The sequence below is a fragment of the Ischnura elegans genome, chromosome 8 (assembly GCF_921293095.1).
Source record: "Ischnura elegans chromosome 8, ioIscEleg1.1, whole genome shotgun sequence".
Classification (NCBI taxonomy): domain Eukaryota; kingdom Metazoa; phylum Arthropoda; class Insecta; order Odonata; family Coenagrionidae; genus Ischnura; species Ischnura elegans.
This window is the reverse complement of record NC_060253.1, coordinates 106,314,962-106,337,616: the sequence shown is the minus strand read 5'-3', so window position 1 is coordinate 106,337,616 and position 22,655 is coordinate 106,314,962. Positions and strand designations below refer to the sequence as shown.

The window sequence follows — 22,655 nt, the reverse complement described above, 5'->3', positions numbered from 1 at the left end:
TGAACAATCATTCCTTGGAATGGGGCAACCTACCCTGGTGGGACTCGAATCCGTGACCTATTGTTTGGTAGGCGAGGACCATCGCCACTGAGACCAGCACTATCAACAACCAAACCTCTTGACCCAAGTTAGTTATTTTATTACTCTTCTTCCATTAAAAAAACCACAGCTTTTACTCCAACTTTAACTTGATCTAAGCTATGCATTGAATTATTTTTGCACTAAATTAGACTTGATATCTACTTCATAAGAATAACAAAAATCATGATGTACCTGTGGGCTTGTCCACCTTTCCCAAACTTGAGTGACTGACCTCCGAAGGCCCGCTGGTAGATCTTGCCTTCATTAGTACGACTGAAGGGCATTCCTGAAAAAAGAATTTAATTAATCATTTCATTCTATTATCATCAGATTATTTAGAAATAAATCTTATCATAGTGCAGTTTACAACTTTAAATTGAACCCAAGAACAGGGTTCATACTAAGGTTCCATATTCCATTTCCCTTAATTATCCCTGACTTCTAGTCCACATTTTTTTAGTTCTCCCACTTCAAATTTGTAGCAAAGCAGTCATGTATGCATAAGGAGTAAAGGAAAAATGCAGAAAGGTATCTAAAATATCTAAATATCTAATATATAAAAAATATCTAAATATCTATTATATAAAAAAAATATCTACATACAGTCCCGAAAACTGCTTCAATAGGTATTGGGCATGGATTTTGGGACATCAGCCCTTTAGAAAGAAAAGAAGATACAGTAATTTGATGGCCGAGTCCCTCCTAGTTTTCAATTAAGTTCTGTATTTGTTCAGGGATTAACCAATTTCTAACCTTTCCATTCAGCAAAATTTCTATGTATCATTCCTGTCAGACTTCTAAGATGATGTTCCCCATGTAGCTCTTAAAGGTATTAGTTCTTAACCCTTAGCAATTGGAATTAGGCATCCCATACACCAGTACACCCACACCTCGCTTAGTGCAAGGGATGCATTCCATGGGGTCTTTGCGCTAATTTGCATTTGATTAGCTTGCAAGTGCAACCATCTGGGAATAACATTTTCAAACTGAGAGACTTACTATTGTAATCCAGCCTTCTCTCTACATAAGCCTCCTCTGCATTGGTCATAATGACTGAAGCGGCGCTGAAGTGGGTGAATTTGGCGAAAATACGGTGGCAAGGAACGTGTTCGAAATCTTTTACTTGCGTACAAATACTGCCTCTTTCCTTGGTAAGGAAAATTGTATGCTATCTCGATGGCTTGAGCCACAAGAAAGACTCATTTTATTGCATAGGTACTCTTCTCTAATTAGCAGCGCATTTTTTTCCGAAAGGAATTATTGTTTCTCTACCCTTGTAATCATTTGCAGATGGTATATATATTCATTGAATTTATAAATTATTGACCTTTGTGAGATAGATGACTATACTAATAAATGCAGAGCCAATTTAAAACAATGGTCATGATTTACCATATCATTTATTTATATGAAATGATTTCCACATACCATAATTCTCCAACTCAACAACAGCCTTAGGAGCTTCTTTGGTCATATAATGGATGGCATCCTGGTCACCCAGCCAATCAGATCCCTTCACTGTATCATACCTGAAGAAAAGGAAATAGACCCATAGAAACATTCAATAAAATGAAATCAGATAAAAGATGTGGATGCAAACAACTCAATTACAGTAGACTCTCGTAAATATGAACTACGTTATTATGAAGCAAATCATTGGTCCCAACAAAAAGGCCTATATCCAACCCATAGTGAAAGAAACGTCATTATGAAATTTTCATTGTTACGAAGTTACGAACCTCAGTCCCGGCCCCGGCAGATACAAAATGGACTTTATTATGAAATTCTGCAAAAAAGCAATGAAATTTAGGAGGATATACACAATGCTACGTTATCATCATTGATCTACGTTCAAGTTCTCTTCTTGTACTGTGTCCAAGAGCGTCAATTATGGTTCTTTTTTCAGTAGGAGATACTTCAATACGCACGCAACATCATATAAAAAGCTTCATTCCTGTGGAATTATGGTGACCCATCCACTCTTAAATTGGACATACAGTTAGTCCCCTTCCTACGCACATTGGATTTACTAACTTACGGAAATACAAACATTCAAAAAATTGTGAGTTATAATACCTTGAGCTTCAAATTTTTTACTATAGTACTTTTTATTGTTTACAATTAATTTTGTATTCATTAATTAAAGATTTAACCAAAATTTATTCGTTAACTCGTGCAATTAAAATTCAGGCTATTTTAATTTTAGAATGAAGTGCTCCACCGTCGTGCCAATCTCTCCACTGCAGATGAAGGAAAGGCATCACCAGCAAATTTATGTAATATTTTTATTTTGCAAGATGGCAAGAAACCTATCTCATAAGTTAATAGATGCATGGGGGGCACTGTGTCAACCAACTCATGGCATAATATTCCCGTGATGATAACACTTTAGAATGGTTCATGAGATTAGGGATTCATGTGATGCATAAAATGTTTTTGAATTTCTATCTCCTGTACCAGAATTCTGACTCACAAAAACTAGGTTTGAACCTGTAATAGATGTCCTCACCAAAGGCCAAACAAAAAGAAATTTTTCTGTATCACGAGTCTCTTCCTTTTTATCATGAATTCGCATTGTCCGAATGATTACGGAAACAAGATCTAGAGAAGGGTCCAAAAATGATGCAGACAATGCTGACTCTTATCACCAGCTTCTGCCCCAATTGCCTCGAAGATCCTGGCGTCTGCTTGGAACCTCGCTTCCAAAATCATCACTGGTGATCCCTCTCCACTATCATCGTAAACTTGTACATTATCGTAAAAATTGTATGCATATTTTGAATATGTTGTAATTTAAATTGTAAACATTTAAATTATTTTAAATATGGAAAATAATAAATGATCAACTGTTGATAGATATTGCATATCGTTACAATATTTGCTTTTCATGTAGCTAATAATATGATATATTCATATTGTGAATTATTATTATTCTATGTAGTTGAATTGATCAATCATTATGTTGTAAATTATGTAATACACCCATGTCTCGTATAGTGCAATTTCGATTAGCGCAATTTCGATATAGCGCAAATTCGTTCCTCGGGGAAACATTGCAACGCAGTGTAGCCTTATCAAAAATTTTAAACGCTCTCGTGATAAAACGTGAACTTGCGCTAAGTACACACGTAATTTCTATCAACTTACGCATATTAATATTATTTCTTGCCTCAAATCTTCTTTTTTGTTTATATATTAATCGAAATTCATTGCTGTGCAATTGCCAAAAGTATTACTCGGCATTGGGTCCAGATAGCCGGCCTACCGAAGATTATCTAGTCTCCTTAACAGAATGATAATAAATAATTTACATCGTTAATTAAGCGTGGGGCTAGTGGAAATGAGTTTTTTTTTCAGCAATACGGTTGGAGACGTATTTTTGCCGTCGTAGGTTACCGGGCGATTGACTTCCAGGTAGAGGGTCTACGCTAAAGCCTTCAAGGTCATCGGTATTCATGGGGGAGAAATGGAGCGGTGGCCGAGTTGCGCATGAATAGCATCAACACATAAAAGGGTCCGCTATAGAGTCTCAAACACAATGGCTTCGTTCCCTCCCCGCAGTCATAGGACTTCAGCGTCTCAGGAATACAGTTCAGCAGAAGAAGGTGATTTAGATAGAGCCATACAGAGTAAAAACCAAGAGAATATGGCAAAAAATAGGAATGCGTGTAGAAAAATCAAGAATTTATCAAGAAAAACCATAAACCTAGAAGAGGACTTGAGAGAGGTCAATTGCTTTGAAAATGGAGAGCGTCAAAGCGATATTGCTTGGAAGTTTAAACTCACGATGCCTTATTCTGAATAAAGACGAAGCTAAAATATCAGTGACCTCAGCCGCACCAACTTCAACCAACCGGTCTACACATACGGAAAGTTCATGGTGAATCAGTACAAAAAGACGAGAGTGGTAATCGCTCCGAGACATTTAGTGCAAGCGGTTGGTTTCAGAATTTAAACGGCAAGCAGGTATTTTCAGTGCGGCGATATCAGGTGAATCTGCAAGTGTTGATAGCGCAGCCACCACAACATTTTCTGATGAACTCCAAGCTGTTATTGAAAGTGGCTCCTTTCCCCCTCAACTAGATTTAGTGTTGACGAGACGATATTCTTTTGGAAAAGAATGCATTCTCGTTCATTCATTTTCAGGGAAGGAAAACCTGGGTCAGGTTTCAAGGCATTTAAAGACTGCTTCACGTAGCTGCTAATGACTCGGAGGACTTCAAATTAAAATGATTTATCATTCATAAACTCCGCTAGCTATGAAATGGCATTCAAAGTAGCATTTTCTCGTCATTTCGATGAGCGACAAAAGGGCCTGGGTGACGCAATAGTTGTTTTTAGACTAGTTTGAAAAATCGTCAACTGCCGGCAACGCATTACGATCCCCTGAGATAGCAGATGTTAGCCCACCCGCACGACAGGATGGAATTTCAAAAGCACGTAAGAATTTTTTTTAATGTGAATAAAAGTCTTTGAATGTGTGAATACTATCTTTAAAGCTGTTTTAAACTATAAATATTTATAGAAATAATGTTTTCTAAGGCTTTTTACGGGAATATAGATGTTTTAGAGGAAATTCAATACCAAAGACCTATGCTACCAGGAACGCATCCCTATCTTCCCTATGTTAAAACGCTCTCGTATAACGCAAATTCGTACAGCGCAAAGACCCCAAGGAACGCATCCCTTGCGCTATACGAGACATGGGTGTATACGCATTGAAAATAAGCATTCTATATGCTTGTGTTATAACATAAGCAAATAGAGATTGAATATTCTGTAAAATGTTTGGCTGAATTTTTTTTTCTCGCTACACCCGCACTGAGTAATTAACTTTTTCGATATATGCAATAACATTGAGAAACTATATTGTGAAGTATTTCTGTCCTTTTTTATAAAGAGCATTTCAATATTATTTAGCTACATTTCTTTACCGCGGTACACTTAGTCAGCTATTCATCCCTAAATGGAAGAGGAAGTGCCCCTTGCTGGAAAGAATGGGAGTTGGGGTTAGATGGCCTCGCTATTCCTTTGCAGACAATATGTTCGCTCCCTTCCAGCCCAGATGCAGCCCTTGATTCTGCCCTTGGGTCAAAGAATTCGGAGAAGATTTCACTAACCTTTTTCAACAAGGAAGAGAGCCATTTTCGACAGCTTACATGAATACCCAAGTTCTCAAGTGCGTTTCAGAAGACTTGTGGATTAGGTCCTGACTTCGGAGCATACGGAGTTGGTACAAATGGGGCACGTGTTCATAACTAACTATACGTTGGGCATAACTAACTACCTATATAATGGGGCATGTGTTCTCAAACAAACGTTTGCACGCAAATAGCACCATCAGCAGAATCACAAGTCAGCAACTGCTCATCCATGTCAATCCTAGCTTGACGCTAAACACAGGTAGTTGCCTCCCGGTGGAATGAAAATCTATCATTTATCTAAAAACACTGCTAAGACACACTGCATATTCTTGGATGGGAAGTAACAAGAAATTAAAGCTGCTTTATCTCAGCCAAAATCAGTAACATGAATCATCATAAGCATAAAATATTATAATAAAAAGTAGAGATGTGCGAATAGTATCCGCGAATACTCGAATACCTCGAATACTAGAAAGTATTCGATATTCGAGATTTCGAATAGTTATGCGAAAAGTACCGCCTCGAATACCTCGAATACTTTGAATTTCGCGTCATACACTGTCGCACGCACGTCGTTGGTAGTGACTCGAAAAAATGTAGAGAACTGTAGTCATTTAGTGCTCGCAGCGCCGTTTTACGCAAGCTGACGAATTGCATCAATTCCGTGGATTTTAGCGGTGAAACGTGTTCGACGAGGGGGACCGAAAATAGTCGGGTGAAAAAATCCGAAAATCCCCGATTCCCCCCACCAGGAGAAACTCAGTGCCGTGGGATAGCAACCTTAGGGCATTTCCCACGATCCTCTATCCCCCTCCATTCAGCACTCGCCTCAACCACTCTGACGCTTTCCTCTTCTCCGAAATCAAACAAAAGGTCCCAGCTCGCGCAGGGATCGCATTACGAAGACCCCTGCTTCGAAAAAAATATCGAGTTACGAGAACAATAAAAACGTGTTTCACGCCCTCCCCCCTTTTCTCACCCACTGACCTTTTTCTGGCTACCTGCTTCGAAGTTCCCCATTTCTGGAGGTCAACTGCTGTGGGAGTACCGTGAGATACTTACATTAGCGCATTTCCCAAGGTCCGGTATCCCTCTCCATTCAGCACTAGCCCCCCCTCTGAGGCTTTCCTCTTCTTCAAAATAAAAAAAAGGTCACAGCTCCCGCAGGGATCATATTACGAAGACCTCAGCTTCGAAAAAATACGCGAGAACAATAGAAACGTGTTTCGGGCCCTCCCTTTCCTCCCCCACTGACCTTTTTTTTTCCTACCAGCTTCGAAGTTCCCCATTTCTGTGGAGGTCAACCGCTGCATGAGTCATCTATTAGCACAAAGGGTGTCTAAGAATGACTTTCGTCAATTGATGTTACACCTTTATTGAATTGAAATATTAGTAATGTGCGCGTAATTTCAAAAAGAACAAGACCAAACACGACGTATTTCTGAGTTTATTTAAGCATTTTACGCAAAGAAATAAATGTCAAAACAGGACGGAGACTTAGCATTCTGGCGAAACTCGATATGAGCAGCAGAGCTTCTCGGAAGTTGATGCGGTATTTTTTTCCGAAAACATATATCAAGTTACAATTTATGAGTGGTGCTATAAATCTTTATTGTTACAGTCACAGACAAAAGGATATTTTCTCAGAATATTTGGTTTCTCCCTGATAGCAATTCCAATTCCTCTTCTTATCTCGTGAGAACTCCCAAAGATGGACTGAAAATAATTGAAGAAAATCCGGTGGAAAAGAGCTTGTATTTTGCAAAATGCCTCAGATTGTCAGCTAGCACTTGGCAGCAGGAGTGGGGGTAAAGCGATGTTAGTTGAATTAATTATATGCCCAATTGTTTCCATAAAATTAAATTATTCATTAATCAGCTAAATTCCTGTTCGAATCATTTTAAGGAAATCAAAATTACTCCCCTAAATCTTGTGTTGCCTGCTGCATAGGCAACCGAGTCAAACATTCCAGCATTCATCATTTAGTATTCGAGGTATTCGAAATTCGAGGTATTCGAATATTCGAGCTATGATTTAATATTCGAATTCGATATTCGAATTCGAGAAATCTGCTATTCGACCCATCTCTAATAAAAAGGCATAGTAGGTAAGTATGAAAAATTAAAAAAAATGCCAAACTAAAAACTAAAAAAAAATGCCTCAAAGTAAAATCTGTAACCTTATAGATCAACCCTAGAAATAACAAATGTGAAATAGTTTGAAAAAAGACTTCAAAAAGTAGCCGCAGGCAATTTACGTAAAAATAATGCGAGCGCCACAACATTTTCCTTTCGCCAGATCCGAGTGTCATCCATAAATGACGGCAAAAAACACTCTTTAAATAACATAAACATTTTTGTGCATAACAACTTATTTCGATCATTTTGATAAAATGTAACATTTCTATGTCTAAATGACGAAAAAAAAAAATTTTGGATCCAAGCAAAGTTAAAATTTCAAGCCAAAAAATCCTAAAAGTAAAATCGTCATTAACCCTTAGGTGCACGCGCCTGCAAATATAGCGCCAGTGCACGCTAGCGGGGTTTTTGCCGCACTTTTACATTTTTGATTTTCCCAAGTATAAATTCAAATTTGAGGGTATTTTAACGTATTTGGGTAACTTCTAATAAATACAAGCACTTAAAATATTTTTCCCATTCATTTATAAACTAAAATATCACATAATTATATGCAAATTTCTTGAAAAATACTTCGAATAATTTTACTAAAGGAATTGCAGACGGCAATCTAGACAAAAGGAAATCTGGAATAAAGTCAAAAAAACACACACAAAAAAGGAAATGTATATGCTAAATCGTTAATGCAATAATAAAAATTTTAAAAATAACAAACTTTACAAGCAAAATTAATTTTTCAATTTTTTCATCCTTATTGGCCATCATTGCCTCTGAAATGACATTTGTGACATTTTTTGACGCAGATGGAATGATTATTGCATATTATTAGAAAACATTCGTATATTTACCGTATTATAATTTTCATATTTCCCACGTGTAAAACAATGACCAGCCCTACATTGACGTTCATATGCAGAAGCAGATAATTCAGGAATTTTCCCAAGTCTCATTGCTAGAAAAGCCTATGTGTCTGCTGGAAGATTACCTTTTTTCACCCTGGACTTAAAATGTTTATCTGCAAGGCTAAATGCGAGAGCTTCCATTAACCCGGTAACGCCTGAATTAAAAAGTTTCTGCGATTTTAGTGGTAATCATATGTTTTAATAAGAATGAAATTCTGAGTCATTCAGTGCAAATTTTATTCTTTTATCTCTAATAGTTTCCGAGATACAGCCTGGTACCATATGGTACCGCTAGGCGTTTAAGGGGTCAAAAAATCGAAATTTGAAAAACTTTTCGGAAATCGAATTTTTAAGTCAAAAACGTTAAATATTTATAATTTTCCGGAAAATGCATTCATTTTCACCCCAAATTACGCTAAAATATCGATAATATTCAATTAATTATTAAATATTATTGTATATAAAATAGAAGTTATGTATAATTGACGTAGAAATCAAGAATAACACGATTTTAGCGTTTCACTCAGTCGTTGCCGCACGTGGAAATGAACAAAGCAGTCACTGCATTGCATTTCAAGCATTCTGTTCTCATTCTACTGGTTCAGTTTTCAGTAGCACATCGTCTCCGCTTGGGCTTGGATTTTATTTGTTGATTGTGCCCGTCGAACCTATCAGGGGCACTGCAAAGGAGATAGGCCGCTGTCAGTTGAATGAAATCCGCGATCTTTGAAACATGAATCAATTAAAAATCTATTTCTTTAGCCAAGTACCCCATTCCAGTCGCACTTCTGGTAAATTGAGCACATCCTTGATATTTTAGGGGATCCTTGTATCCAGCTGTGATTACACTACTGGCTATCGGAACTCAAGCTGAGTTATGTTTTTCAGGATTTCCACATCAGCATCCATGCGTTGGGCGTCATTGCATCCAGAATCCAAGTAAAAATGGGCCACGACCATTTTGTCGCCGCCCACACTATCTTTCCCAATTCTTTTTTCGTAGGCTTTCACATTCCTGAGTTTTACGAAGTAGCTATCTGAGCTATTGATGCATTGCACTTTCTAGCCAAACCTAATTAGCTTCCCCCGCATGAATTGCAAACAGCTATGTCTTCCAAAAGAGAACATTATCGAATCATTGAAACTCAAGGACTGCTTTTCTCTGAAATATCCGCTGAATCTTTCTTTTGCCATGCCCATAAAAGGGCGCATTTACCACGTCTTATCTGATTTATCCATAGCGGTGTAATCACCGCAATGAATAAACCTACGAAGTTGTAGAAATCTGTTACGTCTCATTGTGTAATAAACAAGATTATTTCTGACGTTTAATGCTGCATCACAATAGTGCCTTTTACTGGGAGTCGTTTTATGCCAAATTATAAAAAGAATTGCAACAAATATTTTCAGTACTTTATGTGTTATATTTGGGTCATAACAGTTGCTGAATTGTACACACCTATTCGACTCTAACACTCAGTGTGTAAGGACATTTTCGTCAAAGAACAGGTCAAATATTCTGGTTGGGGATGCTTCATGAATCAGTGAGTTGGTAATCAGGATTACGAGAAGTCCTTTCGTGCTTTACGATCTCTTCATCATCAAAAACGCGTCCTTCCTCCCTATTTTTATACCTTTTGGGTGCTTTACGGTTCTGTCCAGTTTCACTACACTTTTGAAAATTCTCAGACATTTCTAGAGATAAACTCAGCTGATTGTCCACCTTTTCGAACAACAACTTTAAATTCGAGCAAAATTGGCGTCCACTCGTTATTCCATTTTCCTCAGTCAGAAGGAAGGTATTCATCCTCTCTTTGCAGCAGCACATGCTATATTATAAGCAGTATGTGTAAGTTATTTCGGTTTTACTAGCACATGAAAGTGTGAAAAGTATCGGAGTGTGATTGAGATACGTAAGACAAAAATTAGGATTAGGCTGCTCTTGTCGAAGTGATGCCTGTCGCGTGGTCGTCTCTTGCCGCCAGCCGTCATTGAATTTTCCCCTCAGCAAGCCCCCTTATTCCCCATCATACCCCCTTCCTAATTGAGTACACGGATACTCTTCCTATTCATGTTTTTCTAAATAGGATTCAGGTATGCAATTATACCTCCCACTCCTTGAGCCCTCGTGAGGGTACGAGATTCTGAAAAAATGCGGACAATTTAGGGCCTTATGTACTTGGATGACGTCCTTATAACAAAAAATTAATTTATGTACACATTTTATATGTGTTATAACATTTATATAACGCAAAATTTATAGTATAAATGATGAAAAATAAATAATTGTAAAATAAATAACTGTTAGAAAACGAAAACAACAGAAATGTTCGTATTTACGCTTTCCGCCGAAACATGGTAGTGCAAGCGCCTAGCGGTACCATATGGTACCACCAAAATGTTTTGCATCATAACATCCCAAATATTAGGCTCACATACAAAAACCATACTTAATATGAAATTTACATGTTATAACAATCATAATTACATAAAAATATCTTCGTATTATGAGTACATAAGACGCAAGTAAAGAAAATCTAAATGCTTGCACTAAAAATTCCGTTTTTTTCGCATAGCTGAAAATTCTCAATTTTCAAACGGCTCTAAATACGTTAATTTCAGCTTTAAAAAAGCAAACTTTTCGGGAAAATGTAAATAAAAAATTTTTATTATGTTTATGCTCTCAAAAACCCAAATAAATAACAATAAGTGACAAAAAAGTTACGTTAAGCATTGCGCTACCGGCTGGTACGCTGAACGCTGTTCTGTAAATCATCAGGCCTGTTCAATCTGTTTTAAAAGCTCTCCTAGCATCTCCCTTTCAACTTTTATTTACAGAGAGAGTGTATTTAATTCCAAATAAAGATATTATTTCTATACGAGAAGTAATGATGCAATCTCTGATTCTCGAGTACACATGAGATAAGTTTTCCTTCAATATACATGTTGGTATTTTCGACATTTTTTTCAATCACGTTCAGTAAAATCGTTTTCGGCAACAATTCGAGTTCAGTTGCGGCATTCTTAGGAAATGATGTTGGCCCTGGTGAAATAAGAACAATGTTTTTAGCTTTTGTTTGGCTGCTTGCAAATTGTATCTAAGAATTCAGCCAAAAAGTTTCACCGTTTTCCGTTGATCTAGACAAACGTTGAAATTATGTGGGCGGCTAACAATATTATTATCATCAGACTGCTAACTCTCGCTGAAATGTAATGCGTCTTCAAAAAAATTCTTCCTCCCCTTCACTTTCATGTGAGAATTCAAAAAAAATTTTTTCCATATCGTGGTTTACCTGCCCTTCCCTCCCATCTTCATTATCAAGCTTTTGAAGCACTCGTTAGAACTCAACAGGGTGATAAATACGTACTGACCTTGGAATATCATATACTCTACATTTGTCATCACCGGCTCGATTTTTTCACAATTCTATAAAATCATAATACAATTTATGTCCATAAGGAGGTTACGATTCCTGAATCTTGATATATTGCCTTTGCAGCATTATGTTCTTTTCCCGCAGGTAGATACAAAAAGTGCCGACCCTTGGTCTTCAAGCTCCAATGCATAATACATTATAATAAACGTGCATCACTTATTTTTCGGTCACTAGTTAAGTATATGTAGTGCATTTTTACATAAATGTAATGCATATTTGAGTATGAAGACGAAATTTTTAAATTACGACATGTGGTTTGAGGTTGACATAAATTATACAAATAATAAAGAAAAGAAATGATAATGCAAATGCTTACAAAAATATAATAAATACGGGACAACATATTAACATAGTATTGCAAAAAGGATTATGCTTCCAAGTTACCACGGTAACGATAGATTATCAGTAGTTCCCTAGTATCGTGTGAACGACATCTAGCGGCAAATAGCCCTAAGTTACGTCGTTCTCACTTTGTAAGATTCTAACGCAATAGTTGGTCGTCACATTGACGCAAACATAAGTTCTTCGTGGAGGGAAAAGTACAGAAATAGAATAACAAAGTATGCCACAAGTGATCCATTCACAGTAAACGCGCTACTTCGAATTTTTGAAAAATGCGGCAAAATCCCCGCTTAGCGTGCACCTAAGGGTTAACAGTAGTTTTTCATCCACGAAAAATTTCACCAACACCAACCGAACTGACCTTCAGGAACACAACTGAGTTAGAGGCCGAGTCAATAAATTGCTACATTTAAGGCTAGCATGTCTTCTGATTCAAATATTTTTTACCACAAACATAATTCATTTCAAATAATGAATAAATATTTCTAATTACATATGCCACTGCCAGTCATCTTCCTCCATGTTTCCAAGGGCTGCATTGATTCCTCCTTGAGCTGCAACTGTATGGGACCTCGTGGGAAATAGTTTTGTGATAACAGCAGTCCGAAAGCCTTCAGCTACCAATCCAAAAGCAGCCCTAAGGCCTGCCCCTCCAGCTCCGACCACCACAGCATCATAAGAGTGGTCAATCACTGGATATGCCCGGGAAAGCTGTAAGCATAAAAAAATTATATGATATCAATTACATTTCATTAGTGTACTCATGAATGGAATGGATGGATTATGTATGATTACCAATAAGATTGAAAATGAAAAATTCAGCCTAACTTGAATTACCTAATACCTACAAAATTATTTGGTAATAGTCGTTTTTAAGTTTCTTTCATCACTTTCAGTATTTCAACTTGTACATTTACTTGAGTATTTCCATGGATTTATTTATGAACGCAAAAATTTTCAAGTTAATGAAGTTGACAAAACGGCTAATTTTATGGTGCGCAGAGTCATTTATTGCACTGGCGTGTCTAAATTTTTTAATTTTTCATAAAACAAAAAATAAATGAGAATCGAGAAAAAATTTCCTTTAAAATAACGTATTATTCATTATTATGACATGCTCTGCAGCCCAGATATAAATTTGCAAAGTACAGCGGCACATCATTTTGACGCCTGTAGTAGCTTCATGGCTACCTCCAGGCAAGGACATGAGATATGTAGTGGATGATGATATCAATAACTAGTGGAGGAGATGATTAGGTTTCATTTATCTTCAGGGTCATTTCAAGACATTTTTGTAGTGTAAGTGAACAACATTCTCCCCCTCAAAAATAACCTGAGAGATGGCAGGGATTCCCTCAGCATACATTTTCAATGTTGTCAACTTTAGGAATGTGGATCGAGGCTTAACCTCTTCCCTACGCAGGGCGTGATTTCACGGCCTGAATTTTCCGATGCTAAAGAAGGAAGGCCGGATTATCACGGCTTGACGTTTTCGAAGCAAAAGGCCAAAGGCCGTGTTTTCACGATTTCGCGGTCAAGAATGCCAAGTGGGTCCCAACCGCCATTAGGGTCTCTCGGCGTGAGAGGTCCGACCCTTTCCTATTGTCCGCGTGGGGATTATCTCGGTCCATCCCGGCACTTACTGACCCACTCAAGGAAGGTGCTCATGGTCACTTATTTGTTTATAAGTTAAAATAACTAAAAACGTTCATGTTGCATTTATTGAAAATCAATGCGAGGAATTACATTCTGTATGTTCTGCTGATTGGTTCTCAATTTTAAACGGAATTCTAGTGTTCATGTTAACGGAGTTGATCATCACCTAGAACAATTTTTGGAGACGCTAAGGTTAGATGTTTAATTGTTATTTTTATAACTCACTAGCAAGTTTGTAGGAGCGATATTGTAATGATTTACATCTAAAAATATACGTTATTTTGTTTGCTACATTCTAGATGTACATTTGCGGTGAAATTCAATAGAATATTCGATTTAACTTCTATGAAAAAAAGCCCTCGTAATGTAATAAAATATGATTCTCTTAGTTCTTTGTCGTGAGCCAAAATTACAGCGACTATTTTTAATAACCTCTTACCAACCTTTGAATACAAAGGTATTATAAACGAATTTCGCTATAAATACTGATTAATGCATATCCTAAAAATTCGTAAATTTAATGTACGATAATGTATGATAAGGAATGTTTTACGTAGACACATGTTGTGAGAAACATTCCATACCATTGCAGGAAAGACAACTGCTCTACCCAGGTAGTTACTCTCATATCTTGGATCTCTAGTCAGGTTGCACCTCACAGAGTTAGTTCGGGACACATTAGCGCATTAATGTTTTCTTGGAAAAACTTATTATCCTCCAACTGGAAGACCCAAGAGTATATTGGTGTAAGTATTCTCCTACTGAAATATGTACGTGGAAGGTGATAACCTCACTCTTCTCGGAATAGCTCATTTTATTTTCAAAATTTTCTTGGCGTGTATTCAAATTTAGCCGTTAACTATCTGTACGCATTCCGCTACCTACACCAGGGATGGTTTCTGTGGAACCCTGCTGTGCGATGCAGCCCATACCATGAATGAAAGAGAACTGCACCACCCAGGTAATTACTCTCATATCTTGCTTCTCTGGTCAGGATCCAGGTGGTCTGCTTTGTGCCCCTCACGGGCTTATTTCGGGACACATTAGCGCATTAATGTTTTCTAAGAAAAACTTATCATCCTCCAACTGGAAGACCCAAGAGTATATTGGTGTAAGTATTCTCCTACGGAAATATGTACGTGGAAGATGATAACCTCACTCTTCTCGGAAAAGCTCATTTTCTTTTCGAAATTTTCTTGGCGTGTATTCAAATTTAACCGTAAATGTTCTGTATGCATTCCCCTTTCTCCTCCTGCAAGGATTTTTTTTCAAATGATGTTTCGGTGGAATTACATTTTTTCTTGGTATTATACAGCCAGGATTTTTTTCTTGAAGTGCCTTTCGTTTCGCTTTCGTTAGTTTTGCTTACGTTCTCGACCTGTTCGGGGTTGCTTGGCCGAGAGGAGCGTTAGGCAAATTTCCTGGACTTAACTTGCACTGGGAAAATGTCCCGGCTAGTAACGGATCAATCGATCCTGGAAATACTCACGCAAACAGACAGTGAAGACGAGGATGGTGGCTCGGATAGCGATGTTTCTGAAACTTCGCCATTGCCGGTCCAAAGCCCGGATGCAAAAGAAGGATAATAATAATAATAATAATAATAATTTTTATTGTTCTGTTGGTCCAAGGAATAGAACATAGAACATGGTCAAGAGAATATTACAGATAAAAAGAGATACCAAACACACAAAAAAACGACACAGATCAATTATACATTATCACACATATATTCGTCTAGATTGTAATAGGCTTTGGATAGGATGGGAAATTTATTCTGTTTTGTATTTTTTCTTATTTCGTGCGTAATATGAATTTATATATATGCAAGCAAATTTGCTTTAAAATAATAGATATTGAAAGGAACATCGAAAGATTTCATTCCCTTTAAAGTATTTGTTGGTCTATGATGTAATGCCGTTTTGCTGAAAACCCTAAAAATAACCGTAGAACTTCGTTTAAAAGTTCTACAGGCATCGCAAAATGAAAGGAATACATTGATGAACTGACATTTAATGCAACAGTAACAATAAAAAAAAATTAAAATTGCACTGGTAACCATTAACTGACCGCAAAAGTACGCCGGGAAGGGCTGCTCTCGGGGAAAAGGGTTGAGGATTATCCCCACTAGGAAAGGTCATTAAGGGGAGGAAGCGACTACCTGGTCAGTCCCGACCCGAAAAAAAACTCCGTACGGGGCGAAAAAGAAAATCTCAAACCCTTCGTAGAGCCAAAAGCAACTTCCCGCGAAGGAGCTCGGCCATAGCCACCTAGAATACAAGGCCTGTTCACTAGCCTCTCAAATTGTGATGACGTCACGTACGGAAGTGCTATCGTTGCTACCACGCCATTGCGAGTTTGTTTGGTTTGTTGAGACGCCCACAGGCAGAAAACGTGTGTGTTTGGTTGTGTTGGTGGAGTTTTTGCATAATTATAGTGACGATATTGGTTTGTGGATTATTTTATTCATCTTATAAACCAATATTCTACGATAAAATGCCTAATACTTGCGTCGTGCCTGGATGCAAGGGCAATTATCGGAGTGGACCAAAAGTGCAAGTGTTCAGCTTTCCGAAAGACTCTGAGCTACACAGAAAGTGGCTGCATGCAATAAGAAGAAAGGGTTTCACACCTACCAAAAATAATAAGGTGTGTATTATTTATTCCTAGTTTTCTCCTAACGTAATTATGAATGATATTTTCCACTGAAAAGCTACGCATGGACTCATTAACAAGTTATTCCTAATGGGTATCATTTTTGTGACGGTATTGCTATATTTACCTTCAATTGCCGTAATTAATATAATTACTAGGCTTATTTCTGAGCAAATCTCATTTCCGAGTGGACATTACAAAATGATTTTTTAAATCTAAGTTTTAATTACACCACTTCTAGTTATAACGTTACATTCAGTACATATATGCAATAGAAAGTCAAAAATCGTGTTAGTTAAAACACTTATAACTCGAAAACGGCTGCTCCGATTTTAATGCTATTAGGTTCTTTGGTCTCGTCTCAGTCCCGGATAACATATAGAACATTAAAAATAGGAAAAGTTCGCTAAAGAATTTCATCAATTCATCATTCATTCAATTCACAGCAAATTGATAAGTCGGTCAAAAGTACAAATTAAATTATTTGTTTTGTTTCTACCATTTTAATAGCTGAACTTCGTAAGTGTTTGTAAACAAATATCCGAGCAATTGTTGACAATCGGTAATGTCCGTGTTCCTGACTAGGAATCGAGCAGTTTCATATCACTTCCTCGTAATTTTTGCAAATTAGTCTCATCGGAAGGTGAGCTCATAAATATTTAAAGCCCTTGGATGTACCTGGCTTACCAAGGCACGGTTTACAGCTAAATGTAGGTTCTTTGTTCATGATCTTTCGAAACCTAAACCAACAAAAACTATCCAGTGGAACACGTTTGGTGATTAGAAAAATTGAAAATGAATATGATTCACGCGACTTTGCTCAAAGGAAAACTCAAAGATGAGGAAGTTGTCATTCCGAATATTCCATAATCCTAAGTTATATGCCCTTTTGAGATTAAGCGTATTCAATTTCCAATTCGTGTTGCATTCGTGATAACGATTTACAAATCGTAAGGCCAGTCTTTCAGTTTTTATGATGTTTGTTCTCATGTGTTAATGAAAACCCATGATTTTCTCATGGTCAATTATATGTGGTATGTTTACGAGTCGGTAAACCATCCGCTGTATTTCTTCCTTCGCCTCAAGGGCGCAGTTGGGAATTAAGGATAGGGGGGTTTTAGGCGCAGCTAATACTGGGGGTCTGTAGGGTACAGAAAACCCGCCAAGGTAAGAGAGAAGTGTGAGGGCCCTCCCTCAGGCATTTTTTAGGATAAATGGTTCAAAATGGTGCGTTTTGCGGCCGTGTGAATAGTTAAATATGTTTCCTTTGTCACTCATCCGTCCCCCTCATATTGTAACAAAATTTTTTATAAAAAATTCTCTGAGCTCTTGGGGAGGTTTTATCCCCAAAAACCCTCTCGCTGCGTCACAGCTTTTCTTCGCTATATTTCTTTAGCTTTATCCGTTTTATCTTACGCCTGATAATAAAACAAAAACTGTTGTTTATCAGAAGGTGCTTGACGCAAGACATTAAACCCGAATGTGTAGGGCACACCGTGGTCCGTTTACGCATGCAAAACGTTTACGCAGTGCATTTTTTCCAAACTGAGATACAATAACTGGCGCGCCTAAAGTCATTTGATACGAATGCTGCTTCCTAGGGGCTTTTCTTACACGATTTTGTGCATAAGTAAAGCGTCGGTCTATCGTTGAGTTAACCTGCCCCGTGAACGGGCCAAGTTTACGCAACATACTTAGGCCTAAAAACATTTTTTACGGTTAATAACACAAATAGCTAACAACTAAATGCGTGTAATTTTTATTTCATTAACTGCTTCATAAAACCACAATTCCCAAAATTTCTTCAATTAAAACGTTAGAAATTCATTGAAAATAATCCGCGTAAACGTGCTCAGATTCACCCTATGTAGATTCAATAAAGAAAATGTCTTTTTGACAACCAATTTTGATATTCATGTAACGTAAGACTATTAATTTTCAGAACCCTTTTTATTTCCTTCTATTATCTCCAAAATCCTCCACAAAACCTCTCCTTTTTACATCTCACTCAACAATCCCCTCTCCCCCAAAACAAACCCTTCACAACCAAAATAACAACTTTTAAAAATCAGACGTTACACTCATTTAGGTGGTTTTGTTGAAATTGTATTCTTCTTTTATTGTAATAAATCAAATATGATTAAAATAGCTCAGCCGCTCTTGGTTTATAAATGGTGTAACTGAACTGTAAGTTCATTGATTGTTAGGCAGTACGAAGTACGCCGGGTCAGTTAGTTTAATATTTTGTGCTAAATAGCTCTTACGATTCCCAAAAGCATTGAAAGTTATGCGGGAAATACTTTGAAATGTACTTGTGTTTTTCAATCATCAACTTGGGAATTGTTTTAAAGGAATTCTTTGCTTTGATTTCAAGTGCATTGTCATTAACTTTTCCAGCGAAAGAATCAGAGGAATTTTATTTCGATAAAACACTATTTTACCCTTTTTGTTAGTGAATGTAATAAAAATTAGTGATTACTCAAAAATTCCTTTAAAATTCTGAGAGCCAATGCAAGTTTATTTTGTCTAGTTAGTTGTGACAATTTTATAAAAATAATGCCTGAATTTCCTTATATATTCTTTTAATATCCTATATTTGCTTGAGATCGGTTTCTCTTTAATCTCTCTCTTTTTAAAAAATGTTTACTATGGTGAAACATTCGACAATGTTATTGTGTTCAAGTGGTGTCACGATAAAATATTTTTAGTCATCAATCAAAATTACCTCCTACTGTGAATGATGTACATAAATGTAAATGCTCTGCTTGTTTGAAATCTTGAGGACAACTGTATGTTTTCTTGTTTTATATTTTTCCTCTTTTATTTACCCTGATTTTTTTATTGATAAGATTTGAATATTGAGCACAATGGTGATTTAGATAAATAAAATACAGTGGAACCTCGAACTATCGTTTTTCAGGGGTATGGACGAAAAAAACTATGAATGCGTGAAAACGATCGATGCGGGAATGTTTGGCTAGGTTGCCTTTGTCCCAGGAAACCTAGGAATTTGGCGAGTAATTGTGATATTCGTTATAGGATTCATAACAAGATTTCAGCCAATTACAGGAATACTAGTATTTCATCGAGGCACTTAGATCATATTGTTGATTCTCTTTTAAATATCCTAGAGGAACACGCAACCTCGCTAAAAATGTTTGCTCTCCACTCGATATTCACCCTGCTATTATTGATGTCTCTCTGATGTATAAATTCTTATCCATGAAACGCCATTTCCAGTACACGTATTCACGAGAGTAATGTTCTTTAATGCCTATAACAAACGCTTTTGCTGGCGCCGTGATTGGTTGTGAGATGGATCACATAGGCCTAAAATCAGCAATTATTTGTAATTTTCCTGTCTAATAATATATTTTTCATGTAATCTAGGCAATGTGTAAAGCGTGAACAATGTTGCGTTAATCGTTAGCGGCACGCCCACCTGAGCCTCGGCTTCATCCCACTTATTGTTTTCACCAGGTAGCTCGCTTTAACGCCACCCCTACCGTCATGTGCTTGCTGACAGCCCGAGACGTTCTCCAATATTCACGCTCATCATTCCCAGATGCTTTTCTTCATATTAAATTATTTTCAGACAATCTTTTAAAGTACTCACTTGTTTCTTCGGAAGGGCCTTGGTCCGAAGACGGATAAAAGTAAAACCAATGAAAATGAAACCTGGCTTTATTAAACCCACACGGAAAACACTAGCTAATTTGAATTCAACCCCCCCTGGAAAGTACGGAACCACTCGTGCGAGGTGAAGTTAGGAACTGATGCTATCGCGTGCGTCTTCCGCAAAACGTACTGTAGATGGTAAAGCATAAACATATGTCTGTCCTAAAGAGAAGACAACTAACAAATTCTTTTCTAATTTGTGTAGCCAAATGGGTAAATGACTTCGGAGTGTTAGTAGAGAGAAACAAAATATCCTGAGAAGATATGCCTTGCTCAGTAACTCTGACAAGTGAGACTCATAGTATAACATAGTATATATGACACAACACTATGAATCCTCGGCAGAATTTTATAAAAATGCTTAAGTTCAACGTTCTACCTTTTTTGCGCCGATAGTAGTTGGTTTCAGTTCCCATCGCTAAAGATTCACTCTTGTAATTTATTTTATGTGATTCAAATACGCCAATTAACTGGACGGCTATATAATTATTACACTATTCACGGCAAAGGCAAGTTCATGAGTAATAATTTAGGTAAAAGTTTGCGTTCTATTGGCTGGAGACAGCTGAATGCCCAGCGAAAGACGACTTCCCGTCCGAGTACCGTAGCAACTTCCCTGGCACTTCTCTGAGTGACGTCACAAAGCAGTGAACAGGCCTTGTATTCTAGGTGGCTATGGCTCGGCTCGAAAAGGTTAAATATCAGCATTAACTTATAACATCCTTGCTCATATATATTGAATGTGGTATTTTTAGGGCTTAGAAAACAGCGCTACTGCGGTCCCTTTTGCATGGTGCCCTACGTGGCAGCGTAATTTGCTTACCGCTCAAACCAGCAGCAACTCATCTACAAAAATTTAGCGTGGAGCTACCCTGAGAGAGAGGACTCACAATAGATCTATGAAAATCAATAGCACTCCTTATATGCTAATTCACTGTTTGTTTCACATGGACCAACCAACACAAAAAAATCACTTTCTACAGCCTCGCCATTGGTCATACTCTATATCCAAATGAACTTCTACTGTTCCTAATTTCTAAACATAATTAATTTTTTTCTCCATGTACCCTAGTTATGAAATTAACATTATTTTTGACATATTAAAACATTACATAAATAGTACACTACATCTGCAGACTCTTGAAAAAGCTCACATTATTGGTGCACTGGTATTCAACAAGTTTTGATCACTAAGCTTTCTTATTGCAAAGAACAGAGACATCCTCAAATCAAAGTGCACTGAGGAGGGAAATCAGCAATTTCAGGGGGGGGGGCACAATATATCAAATTCAAATTCCTAAAAATTTGAATTGAAAAATAGTGCGCTAAGTCTGAATTCCAGACTTAACGCACTATTTTTGTAATTTTCTTAAGTTTTTCATAACACATAAGTTCAAAATTTTCATCAGTATAGATGACAAAAAATTTACACACTGATAAAATGCATTTCAACACTTATGCATCAAAATATGCATGACATAATGGGATGGAATGTCCAAATATTGTTGATCATCTTATGACCACTATATTTAGGAGGATGAGGAAATATCATCAAATCTCTTTTAGAACAAAGATGATTTGCTTGATGAAGCTTGATGATGAATGATGATGAAGCTTGAATTTATGGATTGAATTATCTACGAATCATAACTTTAATGTGGATAATAAACTTAAACATATACAGGCAACTGCCATATAATAAATGCTTACATCAGTGGAACTTTTGGCATCACCAGACCTTCCAGTTGCTGAGATGTGCAGACTCTTAGCTCCACTCAGTGGCCTCAGGGATCCCTTCAACAACAACAAATATGCACCTTAATTGCAAACACCCAAAAAATTAAGCCATCTTCCCCATTCATTATGCTCAAGTCCTCCGTCCCCTTTTCTGTAACACCATTACAAAGAGACAAAACTTAGGGAACACTATTTCTTACCTCAAAATTTTGAACTAAGGAAGCATTGAAGTTACATGCTTTCAAAGCATTTATTACAGAAGAAATCTATTATTAAATATAAAAGCTGCAAAATGAACTGAACTAATTCACAAGCAAACTAAGGTTGAGTTATGACAAATTTCACACATTATTTTGCATCAGTGATTTCACACTAGGGTACAATTAATACAAATATACTGAGAATAAATATTTTACATATCATGCAGAAAGCCATCATAATAATGCCCATGTAAAAAATTGGATATAAAAACCACATTGCACTTGCAAATATGGACAGTAAGAGCTTAGTACACTAAGAGGAGAAGTGAATAGCAGTCAATTAATGGTACAATTAATGCAAGAGATGTCAAGTCATGGTCACTATAAACTTACATGATACAAAGAAGCCTCTGAAGGATTTTTTTAAAGAACACATAAGTATGCAATAATATGATAGAATCAGTGCATTAATGTTGTCCCTAACTGCTCATTCTCAACAATTAGAAGCAATCACCTATTAATGTATCACCATTCAACAATACGAATTTAACAGACTATCCAATTATGAATCAACAGAAGTTAAGCCTCCAGTAGAAAAAATCAAGGACATACTCTTAATTAACAATTAATTTCCTTTGCAGGGAAACTTTGACCAAATGCCTCTCCACTGAATTCATTCAGTGTT

The 22,655-nt window shown here is 37.0% G+C and overlaps 1 protein-coding gene across 1 annotated transcript in view; it reads right to left on the bottom strand.

The window, feature by feature from the left end:
* LOC124164539 (succinate dehydrogenase [ubiquinone] flavoprotein subunit, mitochondrial) overlaps positions 1-22,655 on the bottom strand; it is a 41,502-nt gene that overhangs the window by 16,210 nt on the left and 2,637 nt on the right. Inside the window, exons 2-5 of the mRNA XM_046541906.1 lie at positions 21,744-21,827; positions 12,538-12,755; positions 1,510-1,610; positions 274-367 (exon numbers count right to left, since the gene is read on the bottom strand). Coding sequence (XP_046397862.1) covers positions 274-367; positions 1,510-1,610; positions 12,538-12,755; positions 21,744-21,827 — 497 coding nt within the window. The remainder of the gene's footprint in view (positions 1-273; positions 368-1,509; positions 1,611-12,537; positions 12,756-21,743; positions 21,828-22,655) is intronic.